Source organism: Penicillium taxi (assembly GCF_028828555.1).
Source record: "Penicillium taxi strain IBT 34144 chromosome Unknown utg000005l_segment0_segment0, whole genome shotgun sequence".
Classification (NCBI taxonomy): domain Eukaryota; kingdom Fungi; phylum Ascomycota; class Eurotiomycetes; order Eurotiales; family Aspergillaceae; genus Penicillium; species Penicillium taxi.
The window spans coordinates 3,241,932-3,258,387 of NW_026643207.1; the positions used below are offsets into that span (position 1 = coordinate 3,241,932).

At 47.4% G+C, this 16,456-nt stretch overlaps 6 protein-coding genes across 6 annotated transcripts; 2 read left to right on the forward strand and 4 right to left on the reverse strand.

Moving 5' to 3' along the window:
* Nucleotides 1-16: 16 nt before the first annotated feature.
* On the forward strand, nt 17-1,689 carry N7495_008513 (putative prenylcysteine lyase; the record flags this gene model as incomplete). The annotated part of the gene is made up of 2 exons (XM_057211164.1): nt 17-128; nt 185-1,689. 2 exons carry the CDS (start codon nt 17-19, stop codon nt 1,687-1,689), a joined length of 1,617 nt encoding a protein of 538 aa, XP_057060707.1.
* A 489-nt stretch (nt 1,690-2,178) lies between these two features.
* N7495_008514 (CSN8/PSMD8/EIF3K family protein) lies at nt 2,179-3,209 on the reverse strand (the record flags this gene model as incomplete). The annotated part of the gene is made up of 2 exons (XM_057211165.1): nt 2,179-2,749; nt 3,043-3,209. The coding sequence occupies 2 exons, from the start codon at nt 3,207-3,209 to the stop codon at nt 2,179-2,181; spliced, it is 738 nt and encodes a 245-aa protein (XP_057060708.1).
* A 2,735-nt stretch (nt 3,210-5,944) lies between these two features.
* N7495_008515 (folliculin domain-containing protein) lies at nt 5,945-7,300 on the reverse strand (the record flags this gene model as incomplete). The annotated part of the gene is made up of 2 exons (XM_057211166.1): nt 5,945-7,237; nt 7,289-7,300. The coding sequence occupies 2 exons, from the start codon at nt 7,298-7,300 to the stop codon at nt 5,945-5,947; spliced, it is 1,305 nt and encodes a 434-aa protein (XP_057060709.1).
* Nucleotides 7,301-8,507: 1,207 nt separating this feature from the next.
* Nucleotides 8,508-8,699, reverse strand: N7495_008516 (uncharacterized protein; the record flags this gene model as incomplete). Its single annotated transcript, XM_057211167.1, has 1 exon — nt 8,508-8,699. One exon carries the CDS (start codon nt 8,697-8,699, stop codon nt 8,508-8,510), a length of 192 nt encoding a protein of 63 aa, XP_057060710.1.
* A 2,140-nt stretch (nt 8,700-10,839) lies between these two features.
* On the reverse strand, nt 10,840-12,787 carry N7495_008517 (putative regulatory factor Sgt1; the record flags this gene model as incomplete). The annotated part of the gene is made up of 3 exons (XM_057211168.1): nt 10,840-12,216; nt 12,279-12,478; nt 12,532-12,787. The coding sequence occupies 3 exons, from the start codon at nt 12,785-12,787 to the stop codon at nt 10,840-10,842; spliced, it is 1,833 nt and encodes a 610-aa protein (XP_057060711.1).
* Nucleotides 12,788-13,043: 256 nt separating this feature from the next.
* On the forward strand, nt 13,044-16,389 carry N7495_008518 (putative spindle-pole body protein (Pcp1); the record flags this gene model as incomplete). Its single annotated transcript, XM_057211169.1, has 3 exons — nt 13,044-13,613; nt 13,662-16,081; nt 16,149-16,389. The coding sequence occupies 3 exons, from the start codon at nt 13,044-13,046 to the stop codon at nt 16,387-16,389; spliced, it is 3,231 nt and encodes a 1,076-aa protein (XP_057060712.1).
* Nucleotides 16,390-16,456: the final 67 nt, after the last annotated feature.

Genomic DNA, 16,456 nt, shown 5'->3' on the forward strand with positions numbered 1-16,456 from the left:
AAGTAAAAGCCAGAACATGAAATGGCTCTCATGTATGCTGTTTGCTTTGCTTCTGCCAATCGGCAGTGCAACTCAGCAGCAACCATTAAGTATAGTTCCAGAGGGCCCGAAGCGGGTAGCTGTTATCGGTTAGTATAACTCAATTTCGCTGGAACCACTACTCCGTATACTAACTCAGCTATAGGAGCTGGAGCTGGGGGCTCATTTGCTGCGTATGAGCTACAAAAGCTAGCTGAGGGGTCGGGCATCCCTGTCAACATCACCGTGTTCGAGCGGACCTCGCACATTGGCGGACGAGCGACGACTGTCAACGTATTTGATGACCCTGCCTATCCGATCGAGCTAGGTGCCTCGATCTTTGTTCAAGTAAACCAAAATCTCGTGAATGCTTCCCGTGACCTGGGACTTTCGGTCCGGAGTGCGGATCATGCACGGCCAAAGGAAACAGCCGAATCCATTGGTATCTGGGACGGCACGCATTTTGTCTTCTCTATCAAGAACACCGATAGCTGGTGGAATATTGGCCGTCTTTTCTGGCGATATGGTCTGGCGCCACTGCGTACTCAGAACTTAATGAAGAGTACTGTTGGCAAGTTTCTCAGTCTGTACGAAGAGCCGCTCTTCCCGTTTCAGTCACTGTCTGAGGCTGCGATATCAGCAGGCCTGGTCGATGCTACTTCAAATCCAGGATGGAATTTCCTGGCTGCAAACAAGATTTCCGAACTATTCGCCCGGGAGATTGTCCAGGCCAGCACGCGTGTCAACTATGGCCAGAATCTGGGATTGATTCATGGACTGGAATCGATGGTTTGCATGGCCGCGGAGGGCGCAGTAGCTATCGATGGTGGAAACTGGAGAATTTTCGATGGCATTTTGAAAACTTCCAAGGCGCATGTCAGTCTAAACACGACCGTGACAGAGATTGTGCGGAACGATGACGGTACCTCGCGCATCAAATTCAAGCCAACTGAATACCACTGGATGCAATCAGAGCACGCTGATTTTGACGAGGTGATCATTGCGGGTCCATTACAGTACAGTGGCATTTCCGTCTCTCCACCGTTGCAACATGTCCCAGACGAGATCCCATACGTGAAGCTGCATGTTACACTTCTCGCCTCTCCGCATCAGATTTCACCTGGCTTCTTTGGTCTTGAAGGTGAGGACGTGCGCGCACCAGAAACAATTCTGACTACTCTGCCTGAGGGTCTTGATCTCGGCTCGGATGTCCATGGAGTAGGCCCCGCTGGGTTCTGGAGTATCAGCACTTTGCGCACAGTGACTCGATCAGTCATCAGAGACGGCGAGGAGAAGGAAGAGCAACATTATATATACAAAATCTTCTCGCCAGAGCGGCCAACTGCCGAGTTTGTTGCCCAAGTTTTCGGGATAAACTATTCCAATGATACTGGACCGGCTTCGACTATTGGTGATCTTCCTAAGAGTCATATTAGCTGGTTCTATGAGAAGATCTGGCACCCGTATCCGCTCATGTACCCCCGGGTCACCTTTGAGGAAACGGTATTGGCTCCAGGAGTTTGGTATACAAGCGGAATTGAGAGCTTTATCTCGACGATGGAGACTAGTGCATTGATGGGACGGAATGTGGCGGCGCTCGTGGTGAAGTCGTGGAAGAATGGTACAGGGCAGAAAGACGAGGTTGATTCCAGTGGGAAGACCGAGCTCTGAGTGTCCTGCAAGTTAGGCTCCTTTCTATGATGAGTTGCTCTAGGCGGCAAAGCAATTCGAGTAAGCATATCCGAGTCAGTCTACGCAGTGAATATAATTGCATATATCTCTGTTATGGTATGTTTTGTATTGCAACAAAGCCAACCTGGAAATATCCAGGTATAAATCAAGGCTCGTTTCTGGTATTGTATGAACATGGACATCACTCGCAATTCATCCTCATCCGCTCATTTCAGAGGCGTAAAACATAGGATTTCCAATACAAACAGGGGATAATCGAGAAAAGAAAACGCCGGATGCGCCAAATCCCGACTCATCTCCGAGCCTTATCCATGCGAAATCTATCACCATCGTCACGGATTGGGGGATTCATGAACTCATGTCTTATTTTTGAATGCTTCCCCTGCACTTTTTTTTGATTAAGGGAATGGGACGGAGTATGAAAAGGGAAAAATGAAAGCAAAAAGAGAGAGACGACCTTGAAATCGCTTATGCGGGCTGCTCGAAGCCGCGGCGGATGACACGGCCGAACATCTCAAAGCCGACATGTTCGCTCTTTACCTCACTCTTCACCTCGTTCTCCTTGTTGCTGGGGACGCGGACAACAGTGCCGTCGACCTTCCAGCCACAAACATCAGTAACAAACTTCTCAAGGGCCTCGCGGCTGCGCAGGTCAAGCCACTGCTCCAGGGCCTCAGCAGTAACGGAGCGGAAAGCCTTGCCGACCTCCACAGCGATACGGATGCGGACCAGCTCCTCGAAGCCGGCGACGTCGGCGGTCAAGTCGGCGTACAGGTCATCGGAATTAAGTGTGGACCAGAACTGGGCGTACTGGGCGGACTCAAGGAGGGTAGAGAGGAGGGATAGCTTTTGCACGGCCTCGACGAAGTCGGAAGTTTGAGAGGCAGCCTTGGCCTCAGCGCCGGTGCCGAAGGGTTGGGTGTGGGCTGGGAGCAAGGAGAGACAAAGAGAGAAGGCGGGGGAGGGGAACACTGTCAAGGCCTTGGCCAAGATGTTGGTGGCAGTGTCGGGCTGGAGGAGGTGAGGGTTGAACTGGAAGCTAGTTTTGGAAAGTGGTTCTTGTTAGCCAATAGTTCTCTCTTTCATGTACCATTTTCGAGAGAGCATGAAGTGGTTGATAAAAGTAGAAGTCCTTCGCCAAGAAGCCACAATGTGAATTGCATTGTTTGGGTGTCAGATTATAAAAAGTTCTCAACAGTCCCATAAGACGGGTTGTCAGGTAATAGGAAACGTGATTGAAAAAGATATATCATCACAAAAGGACGTGAAACTGTGGGACAAAAAGATGCCCAGTTTCAAAATGGAAGGTGTTCGGGGTGTGGACGAACTCACAGCTTCAACAGAGCCAAGTTGGCGTAGCAGTCGAATGTCCGGTCCTCGCACTGCTGCGCAACGTAATCTTGGAAAACGGTGGTGGTCTCGGGGTTGTACCGGTCGAGGCCATTGAGAATGGCGTCGATATGAGCCGGCCGGGTTTCACACTTGTCAAAGGCGACCATCTTGGCTGGAGGGGATGGAAGAGGTGATGAATGCGGGTCTTTGTCGTCTTGGGCCTTTTTGGTGGGATTTTTGATTGTGGCCCGGGTATGCGGAAGAATTGCCCGTATTCGGATAGTTTTCCCACAACATCCGAACTATACAATGTGCATAATTCAAGTAATTAAATGGTGCATCCAGATTCAACTTTTGAGGATAAGTTTGAAAATCACAGATGACTTGGAATTCGTGAGCTTCTAAGAAAACGTAAGGTCTTAATGATTGAAAATCGGTGCCACGCTTTTATTTCAATGTCATCGCTAATTGGCATCATTATGTAGGCTGGAAAACAACAGATTTTTGATAGGTAGGTAGGTAAAGATGATATAAGAGATTATTTCAAAGTTAGACTGTGAAAAATTGGAACTTGTACAGTTATCAAAGTGCTGGTTTAAGCAGCTCTGGAAAAAGAATTCCAAGGATAGAGAAAACTTCGGCAGAAAAGCTTCTCGCTGCTACGTGCTGGCTGAAGTTACCCATTTTATTGTTGTCTCTAAGGCCAGAGTGGTCATCGGGCCACCTAGATATCCTCGATGTCCGCTTTTCCACAGGGACCGGTAGACGCCGACTCATCTTCAGCCCGGGCAGCAACTCAAACATTGAGTGAAACCCTTCCAGGCTTTATTGAGCTAAGCCCAAAGTATTAAGCCAAGTACCGATATCCACATTGACATTCGGAAAATTACTCATTTAGTTATTTAATGAAAGTTTTTAACTTGTTGGCGGTTCGGTAACCAATGATGATGTGCTGAGTTGGTGTAGCTGTTGCAAATCCTATCATAACTACTAGAAGTAGTTGCTAAATCTGTAGTATTCCGTATATTCCTTCTATTTTCACTATACCTGACTGGGTAAGAAGAGGGTATCTGTGAATGCTCTAAGTCTTTATCGGGTACAATGGTACACCAATCAGTCATATTTGAATTCTAAGGATCCAATTCATATAAGTGGACTCTGGCCCAGGTAAAATGAAGTCTCCATGGCCGGGATGATCATATAGAGTTATAGGGCTGACTATTTAGAGGAACCTTTTGAAGGCTTATTCATACCCAGAGATTTTCAACTTTCATATGCATTCCAAGGCTGTGCTGTATTGATCACTGGATCAAAGCTACAAGGTATTATGGAGACCGATGTAAACAAGGTAGAGGCCGAAACATAATTGGGGCCAAACAGCCCTACAATCCTATCGAGGTCGTCAGCTTATGCAGTGGGTGTATTTAAGCTTATTTTTCTATAAAAAGAATACAAAGGTGGACCTCGGAAGTTAGTCCAAGTCTAGGACCAATCCATGATGGGGGCCATAACGGTAAGGCTGGAAGGTGAATTCGCACCACAAGCCTTGCCACAGCAACCTTAGAATTGATAGCTTTGGACTTACCCCAAGCTGACAAAGCAGTCTCGATCAGTGTGGTAGTGTACGGTAGTGAGACTCTGATAGAGAAAGCCAAGTTACTTTTCCATGAATAGGCACGGGCCTGGTAAGTTTGATCCAAATTTCACTTCAAGCGACGGTGTTCACTATTAACGAAGGAATAGATACTCTGCCTTGGAAACGTCGATCTAAGTGACTGTGAGACTAATGAATCTCTACTGAATGATGACGTCTTCTCACATCAAAATTACCTTCTCTCACTCGAGAGAGGGACTTTTATCACTGTTGATGGCAGAGTAGAAGGAAGACATCATGGGGCTCTTAAGTACCCATATCCACTACGATTTGACCGATCTGCTTGCCCTTCTCGTCAGCAATGGAAGGACCCAGCCGGTGCACCTGATAGATATTGAGGTTTTGAGATTGGAAGGTGTCTGGCAGCGGCGAGAAGTCAGACTTGGACGAAAACAAAAGTCTCAGGACGAGTCGAGGAGTATTTTGAAGAGATTATGGCGATAAAGAATGCTTATGTGGTCCTGGATGTTTGGTACCTCTCTGACTCCCTATATTCAGCAAATCAACACAAAACCTCCAACTTCTTAATAATGAATAACTTCATAATCAAAAGTTATCTTGATGATGTAAAAAAGAAGTTATCCAAACTTAGAACATGTTCCGTTCTAGTCCTACCAGACTTTCATATTTTCGATTCAGATATATCTCATAGTTTGACTATGATAGTGCTAACCATGGAACCTCTGTTTGGAATCGATGGCTGGTGGAGGCAAACCTTAGTCACGCTATACTTGGTACATTCCACGGACAAAACGATCCGGATAAAACTCGGAAGATGAAGGAATCAATTAAAAAGCCCGTAGGCATTGTTTCGTGCTCAAATAATACGTAATCTCTTGAATACTTCATAGTCGTTCGTCCCCAGTCGTCAACCAGGCCTGAAGCTTCAGGTTGGCATTCCTATCACAGGAAATTGTCGCAGGCATTCAAGAGATGAAAAGTAGAAAAATACCCCGGAAAAAGTAATATCAGTAAAAATGCTGAGAAACGCCGCTTCTTTGTCTGAAGACTCCGGTTTCTATGCCCGCCCATCTTACAAGTGCATGATAAGAAAAAACATGAAGTTGCTATGCTAAAAAAATATTAGACCCTAGATAGGAGCCATGTCGCTTTGAAAAGTGGAAGCGAAAAAAAAAAAAAAAAAAAAAAGAAAAAAGGCGGAAATTAGTGATAAAAAAGTGAAAACGGCCTGAGAAAATGGTACTCAGGCGGGGTATCTTAATGAGTAAAGCTGACGTTGATGTAAGTTTATGCCACAAGAGGTCGGCGGGTGGCAATGGGAATTGGTCTTGGGTCTGAGATGTCGAGTTTCGCCATATCGAGGGGATTGGCTTCAAATTTAGAGACGGATTCGTGTTTCTTGGCGTGTTCGGTCGAGACCCGGACAGGTTGAGTGGTCTGGGCACTCTCGTCGTCACCCACGGTACTGCAGACCAAGGATTCGTCCGATACCGGAACTCCTCCGAAGATGGAGCCGAGTTGTTGCAGCAGAGCAACAAAGTTTGCATGCAATTCTGTAAAGATGTACTCGTTTCCGACGATCTGAGCTAGGTTGCGCGCACGGATTGGTCCCATACGACGGGCTTGTCCAGCTGGGTCCATAGCACGGCCAGTGAGGAAAGATGAGACCGGGGTAAACTGGCGGCCGGACTTGCTAGTAGGGTTGATGGCTTCCTCGCGACGCTTTTCTTCTTCTTGGAAGCGTTCGGCAGCACTGGTCATGCTTGATGCGATGCGGCCAAATGCGCGCCAGATGATTGGGCATGCTCGGAACGCCCTTCCGGCATCCTTTCCGGCAAGTGCTACAAAGGCGTAGGCACGGCGTTTGCCGCGTGCCACCGGGTCTGGAAGACGAAAGACGTAGGCGATGGTGTAACCCGCGACGGCATCGCCAAAGCAAAGGGGACCCGAGGAAAGTCCACGAGGCAAGAGCTCACAGCTCAGAGTGCGAATTGAAGATCGGCGCAAAATGGCGTAGTCAGCGGGATTGGGTGGACCGCGAAGGGAGAGATAGGTGAAAATATGGGTGTGACATGAGGCATCCGACGCAATGGAAACCGAGGAGCGTAGAGAATCAGGTGGTGAGGCATGCGCATGCGAGTCTGAGATATCTTCAGAATCAGTGTGGCTAGTACCGCAAGAGTAGACAACCTCGCGCGATCGTAGCACCGGGCTGGTGGTTTTTCCTTTGGCGTCGCGACTGCCGGGGGCTCCGACTGGAAGCTGCTTGCTCACTCCTTCCGGGAGCGAGAGACTGCAGCTTGCGCAAGTATCTCCATCAGTACCCGCGCGACTGGATTGATCGGGGGAATTCGACTGTTGGCGCAAGAAGTAGGGATGGTCTTCGATCTTGGGTGACTTGGGTTCCTGAGAAGGAGAAGATTTGGGAGAAGATTTGGGAGAAGAGTTACGTGGAGAGTGAGCCGGAGTTGAGTCGTTGGAATGGTCATCCGGGTGGCATTGCGAACAAGAGAATGGTAGAACTTGCGAGCAGATGATGGAAGTAGGACCATGCACCTCGCAGAAGTGGGTAAGGGAGAGCTGAATGCAGTGTCAGTCGACGTTATGATGTCGAAGTTGACAGGAACTTACAATGAAATCCATGTTGTAGAAAGTTGTATCACGTTGATCAGTTTAGACGTTGACCATGACGGCGGTGCATGCCGTGATTGGCATGATATGCGGGATCCACCAAATTCAAGTTTGAGAAAGAGAAGAGTAAAAGGTAAGGGAGAGAATGGCGTTATTAAAGGGAGAGAAGGGGGGGGGGGGGGGGGAAACAGGGGAGATAAAGTGTTGGGTTGAAATGGAAGGGAAAATAGAAGGGAAAATGGAAGGGATAGTTCCTTTTGCCACGGCCCTAATATTATTTACCCTCTCGGCCTGCGACCGGGACTGTTTTGATGGAACGAATAGAAGCTCAGTCGAAGGAAAGAACCAAGTTCTCCACTCTTACGTTTTATTTTATTTTATCTTAATTTATTTTGCCTTATTTTATATTTATTTCCAACGTTTGTATTTCCTCATCGGTCTAGCTGCAGGAGATCTAGCATATTCCCCCACCCTTGGAATAACAGATGAGTGAAGCACATAGCTCCCCTTTCATTCTCAATATTTGCTTTTTTTCTTTTAATAATAACCGGAGACTTGATTTGGAATAATCCATGGCTGCAAACGGCATTTTAATACTGGTAGTACGGAGTAATACTGTAATATTTGATCTATCCAGCTTACATGGAACACGTCTTTGTACTTCTTTCTAGTTTATATTAATCCTAAATCCTAAATCCTACCTAGGCAAATCCTACTCATCCTCTTACTTCCTTCATCCTGATCTACCTACGTATCGGATTTCCTCTGTCAACTCTTAGCGTTCCCCTTCCGTATTAGTGCTCACCCCATCGCTGCTTTTGCTCACTGGGTAGAACTGAGCACGCCCTTGAGCATTATATAAGCACACTGATCTGTTCACTGGGTATCAGGTGACAGTGAGTTTTGATTTCCTTTTCTGCCTAAAGGCGGTGGGACATTTTTCAAACGGCACGTGACATGGCTTTTTTGACCTGGCTTCTGTGTGCTGGGCACTGCTGGCGTTGGGATGACTCGCATTTCCTCCGTTGGAAATGCAACGCCTTCATAGCCAAATGCCACTATTTATGCATTAGGTTAATAGAGTTATTGATTGATTCCTAATAAGGATAAGCTTATCGATTACGGATAATGTATTCAGATCACGTGATCTCCATGACTATTGAAGAAAACACAGCAGCGAATTCATCTGATTGGGAGAAAACCTAGTAAAAGGAGAAATCTAACCACTGTCGTAGTGCGTTGTCCTTGTCATGTCCAGGAAGATTGCTCTATCCTCGAAATAAGAGGGCACATCCTCACCGCAGGGGTGGATAGCCTCGAAGTCAATGAGGGTAACATCATGAGATGACGGATCATAAAGCACGTTGTGCTTGCCAGAATCGGAAAGCAAGATGTTGATTGAGCAAATCATGTTGATTGCCCGGAAGACCCGCGATCTAATATACTCTTTCATGGGATGTGGAGTACTTTGCCAGATCGCGATCGAGCTTCACTCCTATGACCCCGTACGTCTTATCGAAAATCCATTTCCTACAGTCTAATTGAATTAACTCTTTCCTAGTCGCTCCACATCTGCTATCAGATTATCGCAGCAGCTAGCGAAGCAGCGCCCAGCTGACCGACCCACTAAGCGATTCAAATTCACCGCGGTGCCAAAGGGTACCAAACTTGTGACTAGCTACCAAGATCGTGCGCAACTAAGAAATTCCTCGGAGGGAAAAAAACGATGATATCTAAAAGCGGATCTAAGCGCTAGAGGAGATGGTGAAGCTAGGCTAGATTTACCAAGCGACTTTTGAGAACCTTTGTTCGCAGCTCGGTGTTAGAGGAGCTCGGAAAGACTATAAAGTTGACCAAGAGCAAATGGGACACGAAACCATGAAAAAGATATTATCAGCCGACCGAAGGAGCGACAACATCATCAAAATCTTTGGCATACTAGACATCGGTCAAGGAGAGTATAGCTTGCTCATGCCTTTTGCCCTTTACGATCTGAAAGCGTACAAAGCATATGGAAGATCCACAGGCGCTCACTGAAGTGCTTATTGGACATCACTGATCTATCACGTAATTATCATGAGCTGAGCTGAGACTGAAGTTTACTCACTGAGCCTGAGCGCCCTCATAAAAGCGGCGGCACCTGAAATAGGAAAGCCGTCCCACCTGGCATTACTCTGTACGTCGAATACACGCGGGAGTATATGATTACTTAATCATATAGAATGTCTCAAATGGTTACTTTCCCTGACATTCCGATTTGTTCAATCTTATTCGAAGAATCTGCTTTTAATATTTCCAGGTACCGGTAGTTGTTTCACTAATTACGGAGAGTAATTTATGAGCTCCGATTGGCATTGTAGATTATTATGTATATGTAATGAAACCTACTACCTTCCTACCTTACTACCTTACTACCTTACTACCTTACTACCTTACTACCTTACTGTTCATTTAGTTATCTCCCGGTTTCGTCATTGACTTGCTATTTCCTTTGGTTATCTCTCATCTTACTTGTTACCTCTTATTTCTCATAGCCTCTATGATGTATATACTTTGAATATATATATATTACTTTGTACATGTAGTTTCTACTCCACTCACCTCGGTGGCGTCGAACTCGGCAAATACGATACCATCCATTACTATTACTGCTTCATGAAGTGGGACATCGCTCTTCCGCACTGGCCCGCTGAAGAAGTCCCTCACTTCAATACCCACTCCCCCATAATCATAGTAGGTAATTACCTTGTCATTCGAGCTTCCTAATCGAGTACTAAAGTGGATAGAAATACCCAAGCGTTGTCTCTTAGCACTAAAGAGAGCTAACGGGGGGATCCCGCGGTTTAATCGATAACGTAATGCTTAGAGCACGTATGGGGTGTCCACGAGGGTTCGATGCCCTACTCCGTACTCCACCTTCATTAGTAACGGCATCAACCTTGGAACTGTAATAGTTCACCGTCGATAGAGCAGGTGATCAATTGCCTAAATCTTATATTATTAATTTCTACTAATTCTAGGGACCATTTCCTGTCCAAGTGGGGATCTATAGGTAAAAATATAAAACATTAAATATAAAAATATAAAAATATGAAAATATGAAAATATGAAAATATGAAAATGTATACCTAGGAATATAAAAAGACTCTATACAGAGAATGAAAATTCCATTTTGTACTTGAAAGGTTCCCTACTTGGGCATCCCGTGCAGATATCATAGTTAATCGGTACATGTCTTTTCTACTCGAACTAGATCGATCGATTTTGTTTTATTCAGAGTAACTTTCGCGAAAAAAAAAAAAAAAAAAAAAAAGCGTTTCATTTATTTCCGCTCTATTGACGAGAGCACAGTCCACATTAAGGCGTTGTCATATGTTATTGCCCTCTGCCGCTGTACTACCCGACATCGGATCTACTAGGCGTTTGTAGTCATATTGAGTAATTTCCATTTGACCGACAAGGATCTCGTGCGAGAGTTTTCATTTCTCATTTCTCATTTCCAGCCAAAGTAGCCGAGCCCAATTGCCAAGCATTGGACCCACTATGCGTCTTCACTGGTCGTGTTTGGGCATCGGTAGGTTCATCATAGAGAGCATACTACCAGCCGGTCCCGCTGTACCTGCCTGTCCTTGAAGAGCCTCCAGTAGATTCTTGGCGAGGTTGATATTATCATTTCCATCCTCGCCTTCACCTACCTCGCCCCCTTTGCCATTTTTACCCTTCTTACCCTTTTTACCCTTTCCTGATTGCGACTTCTGATTCAGATCCAGTACTCCAGTTCCTTGAAGCTCGGCTCCCATTTGGCGCGATAGCTCCTGGATCTGTTCCGTGTCGTCTTCCTCATCTTCGTCTTCCCCATCCTCGTCCCCAACCTCCTTGATCCGATCGAGCATGGACGCGACCAGCTCGTTCGATTCTTGTTCAAATCCGGGCATTCCCATCATCTCTTTCATCATCCGAGTAAATTCTTCCTCGTCAAATGACCCGTCCTTATCCTCTCCATCACTACTGGACTCTTCGTCGTCCATGCTAACGTCAGAGTCCGTGTCGAAGTCGTCGTCCATGAAGTTGGCACCTTCTGGGCCGGCCGAGGTATCATTCAAGAATTCTTCAAAGCGCGCCACAATCCGTTGTAGGTTTTCTTGGGCACTCATATCGCCGAAGTCTCCGTCAGCCTCTCCCTCTGTGCCCTTGCCCTTTCCCTTGAGCTCCCGATCAAGGTCTTCAAAGCTGATATCCAGCCACTTTTCATCGTCTTCGCGCATATCCCACTTTTCGATCTCTGTATCTGTAGGTAACTCTTCATCCCCAGTATCTACGTCTTCCAAGAGTAATTTCATTTCTCGCACCGATGGCTTGTCTTGGTGTTGAGGGTCGTGTAGAAGCATTTCAAATCCACATGCGAGTTTCATCCCAGTTTCCGCACGGTTGTAAGCTGGCGAACCATCGGGTATAGGCACCTTGCCTGTCCAGGTGGTTGGCGCAGGGAAATCCTGACTCTTTAATTGCGCATAGCCTACTCGTGTAAACCGGACACTGACAGTGACCATGTCGTCTGGTTTGAAAATAAGTTTGGACGCATCCTTTGCCTTGAGAGGTCGCAAGGCGATCGGGTCGCGAATGTAGAGCGCTTCGACGGCGGGTGAGATGTATGCGGGCTTCTGACGAAGGAGGAATGCGACTTTGCGGGGAATGGTCACGATCGCGGAGTGAAGGTTTTCGGATATTTGCTTGGGGTAGTTTCGTAGTCGGTAGAAGGCCTCTTCTTGGATCATGGTGGAGTGAAAGAAGATAGTCGGCTCGTCTTGAATAATCTTGTGCGCATCGCTCAGGGAAAGCTTCTCGGTAACTCTCTTGATTTTCTTGGTTTTCTTTCCGTTGTCTTGCCTAGGCTTGATGATCTTGAGGTCACCCTGGTTGATCCAAACCTGTGAGAACAATAATGTTATTACGGAAAGTCTCCATACAATTGTTTCAGTTTTGATCTCACCCTGTTATCTGCGACCTCTGGCTCTAGCCATGCGGGGAGAGCGCCTGCGGCCTCGATGAGCAGAAACTCTCCATCAGTGTCCTTCACCTGGACCCAGATGTCCTTGTGTCGTTTTGTCAATTCGCGCAGGATGTAAACGATGACCCATTCGTCCTCAATTGAGTCGCCGTAGTTTGTACGGCCGTGGAGAGAGGCAATTCCTAAACTTGCGATCAGTATGGAGCCGTAGCATCGCATGTGCCAGTGATCGTACCATCATCCTTGGATATTTCCAGCTTGAAGCCATCACGCTGCCAGATGTAACCCTTCAACAGATCTTTACTTATCTCCGCAGCAGTTCGCTGAACTTCTGATAGCTTGGCTCGACTCTCGGATGCTGCATCAATAACAGCGGGTAGCGGGGAGGGCAGATAATAGATGAAATACTCGACAGAGTCGTCGGGGAGCTCGGGCTTTGGAATGTCATGGAAAGTAGACTTAAACCACGCAATATCCTCCTCAGTCGCCATGATCTGAGTCTTTGCGCAAAGATGAATGACCTCACAGCATTCCTAAGAAAAAAGAAAGGCGGCGGAATAATAGCCCCACATACAACGCTAAGCCGCATTTGCTCGACATCAACAGTCAATTCATCTTTGCCCGTAACAACCAACACACGCACTATTTACGTGTAAAAACGACCTAGTTTTGATTTGGTTTTTTTATGGCCGGGCTTGCGTGTTGAACGCTCCCGTCGCGTCTTATTATCTTGGATTTTCCGCCAAAATGGCCTACACACCGCGAACCGATTTCGATGGCAACGCGACTTACATGACCAATGGCTATCGCAGTGTTGGACGAACACACCTATCGGCTCTTGACTCGGTAGAAAACTCATTCCATACTCCAACCAAGGACAACGACGTGATTAGGGGATTTGGTCCGCGCAAACGCGTCTCTGATGGCTCCAAAGTCGGCACTCCACGTGCCAACATGACTTCCAAGTCCAGCAGAAGCGCTTTGAGAAACCTCCCCGCGACAATGGGGAAAGGAGAGTTCACGCCACTCATGAAAAGCGCGACTAAAAACAACTTTCTCAAGAATATGTCCACGCGGGGAGGTGACGGTCCGAAGACGCCGGGTTATCGAGAAAACAGTCGAGGCGGTGCCACCCCTGGGCTGACTCAAAACATGTCGGATATCTACGAGGAAGATGGTACTACCGAACATCAAACCCCACAACCTCAGGTTATGAGCAGCAGTGCGCCAAGCTCGCCTCTCCCCGGGGGCCTCATGGGACGAAATGGGGGAGGAATGCTTGGGGATGGAAATCCGACTTTGAAGGAGCAAGAAAAAGTGAGCATCTCAATACTTCACTCGACTGGCATTCACTAACTTCTGCAGATCATTGACCGGCTTGACAAAGACAACTGGAACTTGAAACTCAAATGCCATTTTTTCGAGGAGCAGCTTTCCAAGGCTGGTCCGGAAATAAACAGTCTGGCCATGAAAGAAAATACAGAGCTCAAAGTTACAAAAGTGACATTGCAGCGCGAGGTGGCCCGCTACAAAAAAGGTGTAATACTAGCAGAGCGCGAGTTGGAGGACTACCGTCAACAACTAGCGGACATGAGAGAACGATCTCGACGAAAACAAACTGACGAAGAAGTTCAGCGTGAGATGGATCTCATGCAAAGTGAAATCGACACAAGGGACAACGAACTCAGAGATCTACGAGAAGAACTGAGACAGGCCAAGAACGACAAGTCTCAGGAGTTGGAAAAGCTCCGCGATGAGGTGGAGGACCTGGAAGCTGAGTTGAGGGCAAAGGATCGGGCCATCGACGTACGCGACGAGGAGCTCGAGGAATTGAGACAGCAATCCTCACGAAAAGAATCCGACGAAGATATGCAGCGTGAAATAGACAGCTTGCGGGAGGACCTCGATTCAAAGGAGATTGAGGTCAATGAACTCCGAGATGAAGTGCGGCTGGTCGCGAATGGCAGGTCTCATGAGTTAGAGAAGCTCAGAGATGACATCCAGGACTTGGAAGCTACAATCAGGGAGAAGGAACGAGCCATCGATGAACGTGATGAACAACTGGAGAAGCTGAAAGCAAATGAAAAGTATCAACAGGACCTGAAGAGTGACGCCGGGATGTTAAGCAGGGATCTTGACTCTGCACGGCGAGAACGAGACTTAGCCCAACAAGAACAAGAAAGGATCTCCAGCCGCTTGAATGTAGCTCTCGATGACCTCCAGCGCCAAGCAGACGAAAAGGAGCTTCTGCAGAATCGACATCAAGCTCTCACAGACGAGTCAGGCGGCCTGCAAGTCGAACTTGCCCGAGCGCAGTCTAGAATCGAGGAACTCCAGCTACACATGAAGAGCAACTCTGGGCAATTAGGCGAAGAGCTTGAAAAAGTAAGGCGGGAACGGGACTTACTTCAGCGGGATAAGGAATTCCATCAGAAGGAGCATGACAAGATCTCCCTTCGCCTGACATCAGCTCTGGAAGACCTCAACCGCCAAGCATCCGAGAACAAGCGTCTTCAAGATCAAGAACACACTCTGAATGATAAATTGAGAGACTTACAAAACGAGTTTGCTAGGGCGGAGTCCAGAATCAACAGACTTCAGCAAGACTTCAAGAGCAACTCTGGCAAATTAGGCGGAGATCTTGACTCCGCCAGACGAGAACGAGACGCAGCTCAGCAGGAACATGACAATGTCTCCTCCCGCCTACAAGCAGCTCTCGATGACCTCAAGCACCAAGAAATCGAGAAAGAGCTTTTGCAGGATCGACAACAAGTCCTCACTGATGAAGTGGGAGACCTGCAAAGCGAGCTTGCCGGGGCGAAGTCTAGGATTGAAGACCTCCAACAGAGCCTGGCAGATGAGCAAGAATACGGCAAAGGTCAGCAACAGAAACGATCATCTGACAACATAGGCCAACTGCAAAAGGTAGTTGCCGAGAGGAACACGATACGAGAGGAGCTTGCTCAGGCCCACGTTGAATTGCACGACCTGCGAAGGTCGGCAACTGAGGTGGAAATTGAGCGCGATGAGCTCCAGGCTCAGCTTGAGCTGGAGGTTCTCCAACAACAACAACGCCCGGAAAATGAGCTGTCGCTTGGACACAGAGACCTATCCGCCCTTCGGCAGAGCCTAGAGGAAGCTCGAAAGCGGGAGAAGAACTTCCTGCTGAGAGAAAATGAGCAAAAGGCGGGGATACGAACTCTCAAGTCCCAAATCGTTGAACTTGAAAAGGATCTGCATGAGGCACACATCACAAAATTCAACTCCAACTCAGTCCACAACTCGCCCTATGAAAAGACCTATGAGGAGATTCGAAATCTACGAAAGCAGCTTTCAGATACACACCGGTCTCTCAAGGAAGTCCGGTCCAAGAATCGTGATTTGGAGCGTGCTGCTTTGAGAGAAGAAGATCAGAAAGACCTGCATGAGCTCCTCAAGTCTTCGACGCTTGAAGCCGAGTCTCTCGCACTCAAGGTCTCAGAGCGAGACACGCGTTTGAACGAGCTCAAGGTCCAGGTTCGTCGGATCCGCGAAGAGCGGGCTTACTGCGTACGAAAAGTCGAAACAGCAAACAAAGAACTAGAAGTATTGCAGCAGCGTTACGACGAAGCAATACAACAAGTCTCCCTGGGCAAATCGACGACAAGACACGAAAAGGAGATGCGAGGCCTTGGCAAAGAAATAATTTGGCTCCGAGCCCGCTTACAACGAGAACAGAAGTTCCGTCGTGACCTAGCCTGGAGTAAGGGCCTAATGGAACTTGGTGAACGAGTCCGCATAGCATGGTTCGTAAACCCCTTTCTACTCTCATATACAAAAAAAGAACATTAATTAACTTGATTCAACCCACAGCAACTCAGCCGACCTTCGTATGATTAACGAAATGGGAGTAGACGCCCAAGACCGCACTTCCACAGGATCACCTCGCCACAAATTCCGTTCTGCAATCTCCCTCGTCATGGCTACTGTCCGCATGAAACGGATGTGTCAGGACTGGCAACGGACCAGGAAGATAGGCGAGGGGCTGAAGCGAGCTAAATCTGAGATGCTTAAGCGTCGAGAAGCCTCAAATAAGAGTCTTCTTGGGCTGTAGATCTCTAGTGCTGATCTAAGTTGCCTCTCGATATTGATGATTGTGTTTGTTCTTTTTTCATGTCCCA